The 17,833-nt window shown below is 34.8% G+C and overlaps 1 protein-coding gene across 2 annotated transcripts in view; it reads right to left on the reverse strand.

Annotated features, from left to right (window-relative positions):
- The window catches only part of LOC129002575 (regulating synaptic membrane exocytosis protein 1-like), a 276,072-nt gene that overhangs the window by 32,559 nt on the left and 225,680 nt on the right, over positions 1-17,833 (reverse strand). For both annotated transcript variants that reach the window (XM_054430490.1, XM_054430491.1), the window contains exons 5-9: positions 12,684-12,837; positions 7,469-7,735; positions 5,808-5,943; positions 4,946-5,122; positions 3,942-4,106 (exon numbers count right to left, since the gene is read on the reverse strand). In XM_054430490.1, coding sequence (XP_054286465.1) covers positions 3,942-4,106; positions 4,946-5,122; positions 5,808-5,943; positions 7,469-7,735; positions 12,684-12,837 — 899 coding nt within the window. The remainder of the gene's footprint in view (positions 1-3,941; positions 4,107-4,945; positions 5,123-5,807; positions 5,944-7,468; positions 7,736-12,683; positions 12,838-17,833) is intronic.

Genomic DNA, 17,833 nt, shown 5'->3' on the forward strand with positions numbered 1-17,833 from the left:
TCCATACAACAAACCCAGATAGTGAGGGTTCGTGTAACTTTAGCTCAGTCACGTTAGTAGTTTCGCATTTACTCGGACAAACACACAGACAGTCAGATACACACACACACACACACGGTAACCACAACTCTCACTAATAATTACCGCAGTAATTGCCGCAGTTTTAGTTATTTAAAAATGTATAAATAGATAATTAAGTTTTTAAATATCAAAATAACTTGTGTAACAAAGCAAAATAGTTTACTTAACAGTTCAAAAATTTCAAATAGGAAATACCTCATAAATTTAGGGTTATTAAATCATTGTTTTAGAGGGAAGTTTTAACTAGGAAACTCATTCTCCCCAAAAAGGATTTCGTTGTCTCAAATTAAGAGCCATAATTTGCATCGGACGTGCGAAGCTGAATAATGGATTGGACAATAAGGTTGAAAATCTTCACTCTCCCTGCAAATAATGAATTATTTATCTCTCATTTGAATATGCGCCAGACACAGAGTGCATCGCAGCCCACTTGGGACTCTATAGAGGACTTGGCGAAACTTATGAGGAACTGGAATATTATTAGACGATGAAAATGTTTTGAGGTAATAATGTTTTATCAACTCAAACCGACATAGTTAGTAAATAAATTGAACTAACACAAATAGTAAATGGATGTTGGTATGGGGGTTTTCATTGTTGTTACTGTGATAAAAAATCTTTTGTCCTAGGACGCTAGGCACAAGCCCGGGATTTTTTAAACATTAGGGATTTGAACCCGGGACCTCAGGGGACCGAAGTCTCGTGCTCTAACCACTAGACCAGCTCGCTCCCCCAAGTGTGATAAGACATTAAAGACGTTTGTATACACTTGATGGTTTTTATTAGTTAGTAAAATTGGTTATTGAGCAATTATTGTGAGACATATCTGCATCTAAACAGTAAAATTAAGTAAAATGATTCTTAAATAAAGGCATACATAACACAAAATTACCACTACAAATAAACTCTAAATAAAGTAAGAGTGTAATTTTTGTTTTAAATTTACATACAATGTTTACAGAATCTTTTCAAATATTGCTTTAGTGTGACAGTATAAGAAAACCACAAAAAAAATGAGAGGCCAACAATAACTGAAAAGTAACTTACATAGCTAGACAATATTTTATTGATTCGCAATTTAAAATCATGTTCCACTGAATACTTTAAACAACTCAAGAAATTAAGTCAGGATACCAGTGGTTTTATTTAAATATTCATTACTTTAACATATAAATGCTTACTATTCTTAGGAGGAAATATCAGTTGATGTTTGAAGGAAAACGCGCAAAATAGAAGATGTGAAGCCGGATCCATGCGGTATTTCCCGAGCAATTTAACCGCTACAAGCGCAAACACCAATGAAGATCACATCATCTCCAATGGATTTCAGCCTTTCTCCAGACAAATTGGCAAAGCGATATTTCCCCGATACTTTTGTAACTAATTTCGTTGAAAACGCTTTCTAACATCATCCCTTGAAAACCAATACCAAGCTTGATCGTAGCTTTTTTGAGAACTGATTTTTGTTTAGTTAGACTGTCTAATGCCAGCCACGATAGTTCTTTAATAGTTTTAAGGTTGTACGAAATCAGTCTAAAACGTTAGTAGAAACTGAGAATACTTAATTCCCTGCGAAAATTCCCTGCGAAATTCCCTGCGAATCCCTTTCATTAGGCTCCACTATGGATTTGGTCTCGACCTACACTGGGCCCGGCTTTCACATCATTAGGCTCTGACTCGTGAACCCATTTTTTGGTCGTCGCTTATATAGTCCGGGACCAACGTCTGGTCGCGGACTATGAAGTCCCGAGCTCGTGAACCGCCCCTTAGTGTTCTATAGCAATCAGAAGGCGCAAGTTAGATTTTGAAAAATTCAGAAACATCTTGATGGCTCAAAACTGATCTCAGTTGTTCTATGATCATTGGGCTTTCAATAAATATTCTTGATAAATAACGATCTGATTTTATTCAGTGACAAAGCTGTCATCTTACGAATTGAATTGGTCCTTCACTCATCTAAGCATTAAAATACCCACCCTATAGTTTGTATTGTGTAAATCCAACCTAACCTAATTGGTATGGGTTGGACTAAAATACCAATAAAGTGTACATTCAAAACATGCTGAAAGCCAAAAGTATCTATTTAGCCTATTTAATTAGCCCAGTCAGTCAGTCACCGCAGGGATAGGATTACAGTCTGTCACATTGGATTATTGTGTTTCACCCACAATTAGAATGGACGATCGATTACATACAATTGGCATTGCGTCTGTTGAAATGGAAACGATTTGTCCGATATTGATGTGGGAAATCATTTACACGCAGTTTGATTGCTAATGTATTTAGATAGAACATTTGGTTTTATTTGCACGCAGAGAATTATTGGATGCTATTAAATGCATCGAAACGTTGCAAATTGGTGTTTATATTTGGTAAATAACATTGTCTACGTTCAATTTGATCATATAAATACACTTTAATACTCCAGTTTAGTATTAGTCTAACAATAATAGTGAACTAAGTTTAATTAATTTAGTTAATTGTAGAATTTGAAGCTGTAAAGCCAAAAATAAAGTTTGATAACTTCTTAAATGGATAGGACTTGTTAATGTCGTGCCGACTCAATAATGTTTAAACTTTTTCCTTGATACTTACCGTATGCATACCGCTAAAAATGCAATATTCTAAAAAAAGAAGTAGTTTATGACAAATTAAAAATTGCAAGTGTTTTATGCAACATGTAATATGCTTAGTAATGGTGAATTCTAACCAAAGTCCTCATTGAAGCAAAAATATTCTTCACGTACAAGGGATTTAAACTCAGGATATTAGTATATAAGTAGCCTATGTTTTAATCTAGGTGTATAATATCCTTATGACACAGCCGACTCTCAAGAGGTACTGTAGGCCTACGCAGACCGAGCTTGTAATATTAACTGATAAATCAAAATACTTATCGTCTGTTTAAATGAGATGTTATACATTTTATTTATGAATTAAAAGGTTAACCGAAAGAACAAAACAATTAACTACCTCAATGTGAAAAGCACATTTCCAAATTTGTTGGTATACGTAGGACAGTTAAACGAAATTGGAAATAATGAATACATGTTTGAACTATTTGCTTTCGTGGTCAAAAATTTTAAGGAATTGTAGTACTTATAGATTTCAAGTGCCACCTTCTTGGGGAGCGAGCTGGCGTAGTGGTTAGAGCGCAGGACTTCAGTGCCTGAGGTCCCGGGTTCAATCCCCGCCAAGTCACCAATGGATTTTATCTAAGTGATCGTAACCCCTAGGTCTAGCCTGAAGTAATGTGAAAAACAATCCCAGGCTCGTGCCTAGCGTCCTAGGAAAAAAGGGCCACCTTCTTAAGTCAAATAGTCCCTCAGACGATAACAAAATTAGGATAGTTTTAAGTAAATAGTACATATCAGTAACATACGGGACATATCCTGCATATCAATAAATTTCATAAACCCAAATTATTTATTTACACCATGATTCTCAAATAAATTCAGAACTATCGTCTCTATTCTGTTTCTTCTACCTTTCATGTTAGCAGGAATATTATATATACCCCTAAAATAATAACTCACCGTTTATTTAGTATTTAACCCAACGATGTGATTTTTTGTAGGTATTTTAAATATTTTCGTGTTTTAACGATATTGATATTTTTAAAGTTTTTTTTGTAAGTAAACACGTTGGTCCTGTTAATATACAACACCCAATGACAAATATTTTATTTTAGGCTCCACATCTGGGTCCCGAAACCTTGGAGGCAAACTAACGACTTGCATATCTAAAGGCGAGCGCTATAGCCACTTCAACAACCAAAACAATCAAAGTGTTCATCCAATAATGGAGTTTCCTTAACGTCTTAGACAAGATTTCATTTTCCTAGGCAATGTTAAACTTACAAGGCTGGTCATCAGGCTCTGGGGCTGGTACTCGGAAGGAGGATCTACGACCGACTCCTGGACCAGCATTCTGGACCAGAGAGGCGGGGTTGACCCCTGGACCATCCCCCCGGGCCATGAACACATCGTAGGCAGAGGCTCGTCGTGGCAACGCCGCCGGCAACCCTGAGCCACCATACATTGATCGGTAAGACAATTTAACAATTTAAACACTTCAACATGCTATTCGTAATATGTTACTTATACTTTTAATTTGCACGGAAAGTTCTTAGAACATACGATTTTAGACTCAACATAGGTTCATATTAAATTACCATCTGCAAAAGCGAGGAGCCAGGAATATACATGATACTCCAGTTATTGATCTTCATTAATCGAGTTATCAACCTCTTGCCATCTCCGAGATTGGTCTATTAGGAATTTGAGCCGAATTGTAAATATTGATTCAAATCACTAAAGTTAAGTAATCAAGTAACTAATAAAGTATCGGACCTTACTCAATAATCTGCCTCCTTATTATTAGAGAACTTATTATTATCAACATTTACGCAATTCAGCTTTGTCCTGTTGGTTGAAAGGAGTCAGTAAAAGTAGTTAAATCTGCGATTCAATCTTTCAATACATACCATGAATATTTTAGCACATATACTGTGATATTAAATACACTTGCTATGATCAATAGTTTAGGATTTATGATGTCACCATTAATATGTTACTCCATCAGGTATAAAATTGCAATTGCCTAGCTGCAAATGTAAATTGACGGAAACAAATTTTTACCAACTAAATTATTAGTGAGGTTTAAGGTAGGCTCTGGAATCCTAGTCTGTAGGCCTTCAACAAGTAAACTAAACATGTATTGCTCTTAACGTAACCTTGTGAAGTTTCTTTCAAAGAAGCCTACACTAAATCCTAGTGTCCCCTTCAAAAGATCACTGTAATCAGTCATCGCCACAAAACAATTTCTTAACAGCCCACATTATTGAGTTAACTCCGTCACTTACCTAGACCAGGGTCTCCAGAGGCCGCTGTCGTCGCCGCCGGGCCCCCAGGCTTGACATCGTCGTCATAGCTGTGCTGTTTTGTCACTCTGGACTTTCGACGAGAGGTGGCTCGTGCGGGGGCGCCACGACCTAGCCACCTGGGGTCTGAGCCGTCATCCCCGTCTTGCTCATCGGGCCCTGTGCCACATACAGGAAAATAGTACCTAATGACACTGAAAGCGATGAATTTCAAAGTGGCAATAGTAAATTAAAACTTTAATTAAGGGCGGTTACGTGATGAAGAGTGTATGAATAAGTTAATGTGTGAAAACCTTTGGTACTCATAAGGAATTCCACAAAATGTCAAGGAATTTTTAACAAACACCTTCTTATTTAAGTTGTGAAATGTGTTTATGTATTAAATAACATCTCTACAGGGTACGTGTAGGGCCATGTGGCCCTAAATTTGCCTGTATAAATAAACCACTTTAATTTAATTTCATTTCCCTCTTTAAAAAAAACCAAATTATTTAATAAATTCCAATTTCTTGGAATTTGAAGGAAACTTTTTGGAGAAAGGTATATGACATATTGTTTTTGAGGTTGTTACATCAATGTTCTTGTAGCTATTGCTAAGCAAATCATTTCGTCAGTAGAAGGAAAAAGGCCACCAGGTGTTGAATCAACCTAAATAAAGAAGATTGTCATTTAGTTTCTCCTAAAACGTAATCTTCATAAATAAGTAAAGAAGTGAGGCTAAAACCTTAAATTTCTTTTGAACACGATGTCTTTAACGTTGTGTTATTGTCCTTGGCATTTTATGTACTTGAAGGATGATTATAATGTGTTAATGTTATTGGTCTTCTATAGTTTCTAGTGGTACCTCTGTGAGACCGTTGCTGGTGCTCCTCTCCAGCGAAGGGTCTCCTCTCTACACTAGGACTAGTCGCTCTACTGTTGCCTGGACTACCACCCCCACTGCCTCTCTTATGCCGCCATTCTAGCTCTCTTTCTCTTGCCTGTCAATCAACCATAACATTGTTTAGTTCGTGAGATTAAAAAAAACTGATTGTGAAGTACCTCCACCACAGCAAATCTGCAGACTAAGCGAATTCCCATTTGCCTGATTAGATTTTTACTTAAATCGACTCAAATAGCATTAAATCTAACGATTACCTTGGTTTGCTGATACAGAGACGGTAATAAAGGGTGTTATTCAGTACTGAGAAAGAGCACTTCAAAACACACAATCGTTTGTTTTCAAGCTCTTCAAAATAGTTAAGAAATAAGTTGGTTATGTTTCGAGGGTCAAAAATGAGCAAAAACTGGTTTTACTCCGTAAAATCCCCGAAAAACCCCCATAAAACCCCGTTCCCATGCTGGTTCGCGAACTTGTTTGAATAAACGTAGGTTTACACATTTGTACAAAATTTCATCAGAATCGGATGATTTTTACAACATGTTTCCATTTTAGGATGATTTGGGTAGAGGGAGTGTATAATGGAGATGACATGTGTAACTTTAATACCGTGTAAGACAAGCTGGGTTATCCAATTTATCCACGATTATTTATATAATAAGACCAACTACCACGTACCCCTGGGTCAAGTTTTACCACCAAAAAGTTTTACTCATGACGTTTTTCTGAGCGCTCTGATATTTATGTACCTTTTAGGTAATTAAGCATGTATAAAAAAACAAGCTAATTTTTAAAACGGATATTGAATCTATAACTCCTTTCTTATAGATGAAAATAAAGTAAAATAAGACTATAAACATTTAAGAAATCTATATTTTGGTATAACAATTATCACGATTAATTATTTTTTGAAAAACTGAATACCAACTTGAACAAATATTTAACAAGTCTTAAACACAGATAAGTTGTGATGGTTGTTAGGATTTAATTTTACTTATTATATTTGAATGACGATTCTGATTATTACAATAACGAAGCCAATTTGAGCCAAGTACACTAGAGCAGTCCCTGAGCAGATTTAATCACGTTGTCTCAAATCTACTTATTAAACCTGTCAAGATCTTTTTTGCAAATTTTTCTACATTTCCTTAAAGATTTTTGTATATATAGGCTTATTTTCGCATTTGTGTTGGCATAAGCAACGTTTTAAGTGGGAAGGAATTATAGGGACGTTTTAAAGGAATTATGAAGGAATTATAAAGGATAAATTTGGTAAAAAGAGGAGTAAGATTATACAAAACATAATGTCTTAACAGTACACTTGAATACTGTACTTGGAAGCGAACCATGTGGTTAAAAGGTAATTTAAAGTGACAAGCTTTTAGCCGAGCTCCTAAGAAGATTACACGAGAAAACACTCCTTACGACAACGTGGTGAAGGAAAGCAGGCAAAACATAAATATCTTTATACAATTTTCAGTTTATTCGGGTTAAATAGGTCACAATTATTGTTCTCATAAAACTAAGATGTTTTTGCTATAGTTTAAAGCTGTGTTTTTTACCAGTCGGCAATAATCCATTAAAAACAGACTTATCAACCAAAACTAACAAAAAATATGCACTACCTTCTCCTTGACCTTCTCCAGTTCCTTGAGGGACGCCGGGGAGACGTCCGAGTGTCGTCGCAGTTCCGGGGACCTCGGAGGCGCCAGACCCGAGGGCCCTCCTCCGGTCACCCCCAGACTGCCGGAGCCAATCTTGACGTCACTATGACGCCGCTGAAGCGCCTCCAGTACGGGGACGTCCAGCAGGGAGTCGGTGGAGTCCTGTGCTATCACTGGCTGGGTACGGCTCTGGATCTTGCGGCGGCATATGCTGCAGCGCCATGTGTTCTGAAACAATTATCATCACACTCATATTGGTACATCTGAGCTTTCGAAAGTTTTGATTTACAAATTATTAAAACATAAGGTTGCCTGTCGGAAACACGAATTTCCCTTTGAAAGCAATACTTTGCCAGTTAAGACACAATCGAAGAAAGTTTCAGTTTCGCTGAACATGTAATACCACGGACATTATAGCATAAATTCTTATTACAAGAAATATTAGAACAAAATTGTTAAAACAAATTGACTTTTCAAACCCATTCTGCCTCCTCTCGTCTGGACTGCATGGTCATTTTCTATCTACATGTATTTTTTTGTTAGAAGTAACACTTTTGCCAATAAGAAAACTTAAAAATTGTGTCTTAAAATAGCAACGTAACTGATAATTATCGATAAAAATAAAATTTTTAAGTTATGAAAGGGGAGTTTAAAAAACCAAGGTTAAAGTAAAAAGATTTTCATTTTAAAAATTTAAAAAAATTATCAATTTTTAAACTCGAATGCACTCTATAAACGAAGTTTTAACAACTTTGAATGCACTGCTTCACACACTCAATATACCAAAGTTAAGCTGAGATATATGAGGTAACAAGTTAGTTTAGAACTACTGAACTGTGCAAAGATAACTCTTATTCTGCTATCGGCCAGAGTATATTACAACTTTAACTGAGTTGGCAAGGTTCGATTTAAAATGCTATCTAGTCTAAAATACCCCTATGTGACACTCATATTTAATATAAGATAACAATATTTGAACGAAGTAAGTAATTCTACAATTATCGTAAAAATTTTAAGCTACGTAGCTACGTTTTCTGTAAATAATGTTAAACGTTGTTTCTTAACGAAATGTTAACAGACACATATTTTCTATTTGAAAAGTATTGGTTATCTTGAATACTTGAAGTTTCTCAAGTTACTCATTGAGATATAGAACAAACTATTATTATATCAAAATTTACTGGCACAACATGTTCCTGTAATTTTAATGGTTGTACTATCACAGACACTGCAACTGGTGTCTTGTTGCATTGTGAATTGTTGCAAAGAGTATTCATTTCCTCATCCCTACTACACAATTTTACGTCCAAATATCTCTACGGTGGAAGACTAAAAAGGGGGTTTTTAGTTTGTTTCCTTTATTTATCATCAAACATATTAAGGGTTGATAAAATTACTGTACTATAGCTTTAATACCACTTGTATTTTCCTTATCAAACCATAATGGTGTTAGTAATATCAATAGACTAATGAAATGGTTTGTGGTTTATATAATGGGCAAAAAACTAATTGTTGTGCCGATTACCTATATGCTTAGATAAACGTTTTGAGTTGAGATGTATTTTTTAATTTACTGCTAAAATAAGAACTAGATAAAAAATGCAAATGTTAATAATAGTTTATTCATTACATGATTACAATGATATTCGGAATGCATCATGATCAATATCACTAAAACATGCTCTCCAAAGAGAGACAAATTAGAGTTACCAGTTGTGTAAGACATTCTAGGCGACTTTCTAAACTAAGAAAACAGTTAGAAGTTTTCACTTCATTTCAACTAACTTTCTCACAAACAAGTTCCAATATAGAGGTGTATCGTTACGATTGGTAGATTTGTGTTTGCCTTGAAGTTGAATAACTTTTGGTCGATACTTCGAATAATTATTCCCAATTTAGAAACTTCTTGGAACACCAATTTAGCAAAGTAAATACTTGTTAAGATCATACTCACTTAAAATAATCCAACAAGCCATTACATCGAGTTGCTTTTAGTTATTTAAATTTCACTCCCCCAATAAAATTAGTAACTGTTTTAGTTTTGAGTTTTGATGTGCAATGGAAATAATGAAAGATGAAAACGAAATGTAATTTTACTGGCAGAAATTTCAAGAGAGATTGAATAAACGAATTACAATTTTAAGATTAATAACCGAGCTTGGCGAAGCATTATTGATCAGAATATTGCGTAATTTCCAGAACAATCAACATGAATTGGGACTTTGTTCCAATTCGCTTTCAAATATCCTCTCTTTTAATTTCCTTCAAGTCGTTTACAGTTGCGTAATCAGTAACCAAACGCTTTTAGCTCAACGCAATTATCAACAAATTAAGTATTTAGGCTCATGATTTATTAAGAGTGGGTAGTTTAAGATAATGAGAGCGTTATTTCAATATAAACATTTATGTAATACTGATTTAATAATTGTACGAAGAAAGGCAGTAATTTATAATTTGGCAGCTCAACCTGTTAACATTGTTCAGTTGTTCCACAGAGAAACAATTTGAAAATTATAAAGAGCATATCAATCGTAAGACAAGGAAATCGTCAGTTCTCTACAACGTTAATAGCTTATGAAAAACGGTAATTTCGCCTTTGCGGTGCTAACCCCAGCCCCACAACCACTACCACCAAATTAGGTCCAATATGTCCGCGGAGGCTTCAAACGTTATCATTAGCTGTGTCAGTGGTAAATTCTTTATGATGTTGTATGTAACCTTGCGTTTTCACTTTCTACAATAAAAATAATCAAATATTGATAAGTAAAACCACATGTTTCACAAGCATCACCAAAATTTCATAAGTTCAGTCAAAGTAAAATGGTTTTTACACATTTTCAAGTAATGGGTGCTAACTTATAAATAACACACATGTCCACACACTCACAATCTAGGAGCTTAGAATTCACCGGCATCTTTTGATAACCAAAAATTTGAAAATGAATAAAGTAATTAAGCTTTCACAAAGGGTAAGCATTAAAATTTTGAGACGTGGTTAGGCGCTTACAACGATTACATAATAAAGTAGGGTACCCTTGAAAACACCGAACGTTGAAATTGATGTGTTGAAACATCGGAAATAGAAAACTTAAGTCTGTCATTTAGTTTTATATTTTAAAAAATTATAATGTGTGTGCAATGAACGTGTGGTGACAAGGACTGCGTTCTCATAATTTCAACAAGGTGAGTAATGCAAACAAATATTGACTAGCTGGATTAAAATGATCTCACATACAAACCATGCCGTTTAAAAAAGAACATCAGTTATAAAATCTTTTCATAATTTGTAAAAAAATCGCCCTAACAATGCGAAGATATAATACATTAAGAAGTAAACGTCCTGCTTAATCGGATTTGAAAAAAAACCTAACTATAGATTTTATGTCTTTAAGGCGTAAAGATGAAAATGAAGACGGTAAATGTTTGTCTTCTTGAGTTAAATGTATAGCCTAAAGTTTAAAGTCATAAATATTATCAATTATCAATTATTGAGATGGGGACTCCACCTATTTGTTTTCTGTGAGTTTTTAGCAACATATTATTCATGAAAATTAATCAGGGTTTACGAGATAAGTATCTAGTTCATACATCCATAAATAATTGAATGGACAACTCTCTCGGTGGCTATTACCTCACATTAGATATAACCACAACTAGGATTGGTATATACCAACCCGGGAATATAGTATAACCCTTCTCCTCCATTTATTATATATAAAGTGTAAATGGTCAAACGTAAATGTAAAGATGTGGTCAAAAAGTATTTTGGTTTAAATTTCTCACCGTCCCCAACACAAGCACCAAATTGTAACTGGTCATTTCGTAAAATATTTGTACAGCAAAATACCAATTATAGTAACAATAAAAAGCAAATACTATCGCAGGATTATCAAACGTATAGCATTATTGTAATTTGCACCAAAATGAAACGACATTTTAATACTCTTCTCGTTTATAGATGCAAATCAGTCTAAGGTAAAACAGTTGCCTTTTATCTTTCTTCTTTAAGCTGTTATTTATACAATACGAACTATAAAGCCGTAATAATATAAACAGTGTTACTTTTGATATTGATGTCTAATTTAGTGTAAATTAGTCTAGTGAAATTGTGTTTGCTACGACGACACAATTTCATGTGCTGGTCCAACGATTTCTTAAAGTAAAAATATTCATCCACAATAAATATATAAAAAAAATCTAATTAAAACAACAACCCAAAGACAAGTGAAACTTGTAAAATATTCAACATCAAGTTTCAGATTTCGGTCCATATCTCAGGTTAATGGTATATTTTTACCCTTCAATTGATTGTTGCTAGGTGAAAGGGTTTTTAGAACAAACTCGCTCAGAGTTTAACCAATTACGCAGACACCGTCAGACGTGAATGTAATTAAATTAAATCATAAACTTCATTAACCCTTTCCTTCCCCAACCTCTCCCCGATAATATAGTTATCAGGGAGATGCAGCCGTCACAATGCCCTGGCGGGATTAGTAGTTAGGCCTAATGTTGTAACAGAGATAATACATTTCCAAAACGTAGTGTATGCACAATGTTAACCAATGAAATATAAATGTGCTGTGTTATTTTCATATCTAATTATTTGCGAGCTATTTTTTGGTACAGCTATTTGTATCTGAGATATAGTTTATTTTAAACAAACATCTTTCAGTTAAGAAATATTATATTTCGTAATTCGTACCTAGGGCCGAAAATGAGGTTTTCCCGGCTCGAGACCGGTTTTGAAGCTCGAGACGAAGAAGAGAACTTGAAACGATCGAGAGCTGCAAAACCATTATGACCCTTGGTACGAACGCTATTTTCACCACAATATATAGTCTATTAACAATTTTTACCACAATAATAATTCAGTCAACACAACTACAACTTTAAGGTTGAAATATTTTAAGGAATAGGCAAAAATAACAATAAATAGTTTCCTAGGCAGCTGTGACAATAAAACAAGTCTATTGCAATGCATATAGATCCTGCTTGTGTATTTAATATACACAATATTAATGTTCAAGTAAATAAGCGAACAGCTAGTTTTCGGCCCTAGGGATGTAAAAACATGCTCGGTCCAAACATGACGATGCCAGCTGGCATAGAGATCAAACCGGCAACCTTTTGATTACCAGACGAACATTGCAGCCACTCAGCTAACCAGCTCACTTACCTCGTCTTGGTTCTCGTCCTGTTTGTAGTACGACGCGCAGTCTTCGCACACCTTCTGGTGACACTCGTAGCAGTTCCTGGAGTAGTCGCCCTCCTTGAAGCTCTTCAGGCAGACGCGACACGCGCCCTGACGGTTGGTTTGCTCAGTCTTTACTCTGAAACAAGAATAATTTGATTCCAGTTTATATCTCGTAATGGGGATCGTAAACGTTAATTGAAAAGTACAATTATGTAAACCATGTTGAGTAATTTTATTTCCATTGAACCAGAATAGCAGAGTACAGGGTACCAGGATTCCAGGGCACCAGGGTACCAGACCAGGTGATGAGTTTATCATATCACGAAAGGTACCAGGCGTCAAAAATGTGCTCCCACATGTCTTATTGGCATAATATTAACTCTGAAACCGGAATCAGTGTGTTTAGCAGGGATATCGTTATTGAAAACTTAACCGGTGATTGAAAACTTCCTTTACAACCATTTAATTTTGGGCCTGGAATCATGTGCCTTGCCTAAAGTATTCAAGATGTTCATTGTTAGATATCCTTTCCATGTTAAGGTCCCAAACGCCATTTCTAGAATGAAAAACAAACGTTGTTTAACTGATCCACCGGCAGATTGCGGTAATGTAAGTTATTGATCTGTGTCAAATATGCCAATTTTGTAACAATGCCAAAGTAAAATGATAACTTATTGTTAATTTGTTGTCGTCACTGTACGCGATTCACTTACTTTTGATATCACGGACAAAATAAAATTAGGGAATGACAAAATATAGGATTTAATTTAACACCAAAATGAGCTTGTGTTCTTTACAAATCCAAACAACAAACTAAACTTGTTTACATTTTATAAAACAATTAAAACACATGAAAATAACTAATGAAAACAAAACATTCTTTAAGCAATAAGTAAAATCCAGTCTCTCAGCAAAAGCTCTTTTAAATATACAGGGTGACCGTTAAGTCTTAGGACGGTTTGCGGCATTGTATTCTACTAATAAATACCTTTAATTTGATGTGCATATCAATCTATGCTTCCATTCAAGATTTACTTCTGACTCCTTGTGGGCCGTCGCCCTGAAGAGTTATTTGGATCACTGAATGTGAAGTTTTCGGGATCATTTTAAAGGGAATTTTAAGCAAAGAAGAATGCCGCAAACCGTACTTCAAAAGGACCATCCGTTAAAAAATGATAGTTGGTTAAAAATTTAAAAAAGTGTTTTAATTTAAAGAAATTGGCTAATTTTGAAAATCTTTGAACATCTGCCATTTTGCGCAGGATCAACCTTTTGAAGTGCGGTTTGCGGCATTGTTTTCAGTTGAAGTAGACCTTTAAAATGATGTACAACTCAACATAGGATGTCATTAAAGATTTTCTTCTGACCCCCGATGGGCCGTCCCCCAAAGGTGATATCCGACCATCATGTACACAGAAAAGTTGCTTACAATTTCCAGTAACGGTATACCAAATGTGGTTGTGATATCGTTTGTCGTTTAAAAGTTATAAAGTCGTCCTAAGACTTAACGGTCACCCTGTATATTGAAGTTTTAACAAATGACTACCAGACTAGTAAAATCAGATATGATAAGTCATACAACGACAAATTGTGGCTTTTTATGTCGTATTAACAACCACAGTGAAAAATTAAGGAACGCGACAACAATTAATAAAATAGGATCTTTTACTGTAGGGGACTGTGAGAGGGGCTGATTGAGTCTTAAAAAAAGCTAAAGCTGTTATAAAGTTGGAATGTGCCCTATCCAAAATCCATTGGTAATGTACTTTACTATGACAAGTACAAGATGCCCAAGATATTTCTTGTGTTGAGTGTTGCCCATGACTTATAATCTGAAAGAAGCAACAAAAGGTTAGTTGGAATTGTAGTCTGGCCAGGTCGCTATGAATGTTAATATATATTTTAATGATTGCATGATGGATTGGTGTTTGTGAACTCGATTCACCTGAGCTGGTCTGTTTTGTGATATGTCTACATTGCAAAGTAGACGAGTAGAACAAGGTTAGTGCTAGTATGTTTTCGTCAAATATGTGTAATTGGTTCAGCTCAGGAGCTCATTTGCCATCCAACATGAATAACGATCAAAATTATTTCTTTTCAATTAAAATCTTCGAGCTGTTTAAGCTAAGTTTAGACTATAAACTTATTTTTAGTTACATAAATTACAATTTAAGGATATAAATAAAACTTGGAGAAATTTTTCGGCTAGGCCATTCTTTGAAATGAAATCCTATAATCTCAATATTACCAACTTCAAGTTAAACGTCATCTAGTGGCCAATCAAAATTTAAAACCAAACTGGTGTTAGTAAGGTTGCTTGGAATTTTCCCAGTTTTAGAAATTAGACTATTCCTAAACCCTTGTTAAGTTTTATTTTAATTTAAACATCCATATAGATCTGCAGCCTGCAGTAGAGCAGAGAGGTTGAGGTTGAGGCCATGCCTGCAGGAATGTCAATAATGACACTTGAATCTCAACAGTCCTTCAGTGTCTCCTCGCTGTCCTCGTCTCAACCTCTCCAATCCTAAACCCTGTCTTTCCCCGCCCATTGTCAGTACTATGATACCAATTTCAGATTATTTAGTAGACTCGTATCAATGATTTAATTAAGCCACTGGATCACTTACAACATTATACTTGGTAACTTTGGATGTGTTTAGTAGGCCTACTTAGTTGTTGAGACCATCCAGGCAATATAAAACAAATACTTGAACAACTAAAAGTGTAAGACAACGATTACTAAATCTAAATCCAACCTGATGGTGTATTTTGGAGCCTTAAATTGAAAATACAATTCAAATTATCGTCGACTGTTTTGTGTTCCATAAGATCGGTTTACGGTACTTAATAGTTGTTGAATCTCCAACAAAGTTGTAAATAAATTTTTGTAACTAACCTTTTGGTTGGTTAAAGAATTCTTCTGGTTTAAAAAGTAAGCTTGCTTAAGCAAACATATATGGTATTTTCAAAAGGATATACAACTCTATGTAATGATTACAGTCAATTTATTTTTGTATTTTTAGTTACTAAACACATAGAACCAAAATAAACTTTAAAGCACATCTCCTTGCCGTTGAGCAACAGGAACAAATATGTAAGTTAGGTAAATCAAGTTTTGTGTGTATGATATTAGATATCATATAATATTATGTTTGCAATTAACTACTAATATTAAAGTTATTTGACACACAATGATAATCAAATATGCCAATAAATATTAACATGCATAAACAAATATCGTTTCCTTATTAAACACGTTAATTTGAAGCATCCACATTTTCAACAAAGTCTCAATACATATACAGTATTCGGTAAACTGAGTGCTATTTACGTATTTACCTATCCCCCTTATTTACCTAGAAAAGTGTGGGGCCTGTAGAGGAAACAAAGCCTTTAACGAACACATAAGATTGTACTGTCGACAGAGAAGCCATCTTGAACATAAATGACCACGACACAATCCTACCTAAAGGTCCCAAGAGGAGACGGCTTAGCAACAACTACATGACTTGCATATAACCGCAGCGACGCAGAGGCAAGTGAAACTTGACTGGACGTAAAGGACAATTACACTGCATTCTTTTCCTCGTTTTCGGATAACAAGATTTTCCAACTATGCGTATTTTAGAGGTAAGTTAAGAGGAACGTTACGTGTGGTTATGTTTCGAATATGTATCAGATACGTCTAATAAGAGAAAGCACTATTGCACAGATGACTGAATAAATTAAATAATTAGCCTAAAGCACTTTGTTGTTTAAATAATTACATTTAACCCAAGAGATTTCTTGTTGTTTCATCTATTTACATTGTTGGTAAATCACTCAAGTAAGGTACGATACAAGAGACAATGTCGCCAACGTTGACAAGGGTAATTAGTTGTATAAACACACAGATTGATCTCAGCCAATATTGGGTAGCTTATCTAATACAAGAGTTCTATAAGCTTGACTCAAATCCTCAAGTGAGAATCGATAAGTTTTCTCACGGTTTCTAAAAATACATTACAAATTGAAAATATCCTTGCCTCTAAACAGTATTAAGTATGTAACGCTAACGACTAATTAATTTATGTTTGCAAAGTGTTTTGCAACGTTCAAAACACGTACAAAACACTGGTCTTGGTTTAAAAATCAAAATAACTCTGGAAAAGATTTTAAGAAAACCCTTTTTCAGATTTCAAATCTACAAATGAGTAAACTCTGATAGCCTGGTTTGTAATGGTTGACATCACCTACTCAGTGGAAAATGTAATGTAATTTCATTTTCGAATGATTAAGAGGATAGCCTCATTTAACTATTCACTTTTTCGTCTTGTTCGCTTTGGAACTGTGTGTGGAAAAATCTAACTAAACAAAGTGTCAGAAAAAACAGTTCATGAAAGGACCATATTCACAGTTATTAGCGTTGCCAATTCAATTCGAACACACAGTATCGCTGTCATGGTTTACACGTCAAAAAACTGACGTCTTATTTAGATGTATTCTTATTACATACACACCTTGGAATCCAAACGATTATTTTAGCCTTATATTTCCAAAAGAGATGAGATACGCCAGTGCTGTCTAAATCAACGGTAAGAGCAGAATGATTGAGTATCTAGTGGGCCCATATGTAGGAAACACTCTGGCTGATTGCTACCATATGTTTTAACGTTGATTATAATAAACTTGTATGTGATTGAAATTTATTTGTTTTTAGTATAAAAATGCTACGAATAAATATTACCCTGTGGATCTTTGTTTTATCCACAAAGCTACAAAGCCACAAAGCTAAGTGTAATGATACTTATGTTTCAGTGGACCTTAGTTTAGAAGCATAACTATTTAAAAAATGTTACCACTGTTTCATAAGGATGTATTAAATATTAAATGCATGCACAAAACACATTGTGCAATATGTTTAATAACCTTTCGATTTTATTCGATATTATAAAGTAAATAGCTAAACAAGTCTGATTTCTAGAAATACCTAAGTGAGACCGACTATTTCTATCTCTTGCGTCATTCAGTTAAGAGCAATCGACTTCCGAGAGAGTATTGACTGACTCCGAGTGGTCGAAATTGCGACCGGGATTGTGGCTGAAGTATGAGGAAGAACTTGTAACAAATATGGGATGGACAATACAACACAT

The sequence above is a fragment of the Macrosteles quadrilineatus genome, unplaced genomic scaffold, assembly GCF_028750875.1.
Source record: "Macrosteles quadrilineatus isolate MER2022 unplaced genomic scaffold, UCM_ALF_1.0 Scaffold_9__3_contigs__length_116548681, whole genome shotgun sequence".
Taxonomy (NCBI): Eukaryota; Metazoa; Arthropoda; class Insecta; order Hemiptera; family Cicadellidae; genus Macrosteles; species Macrosteles quadrilineatus.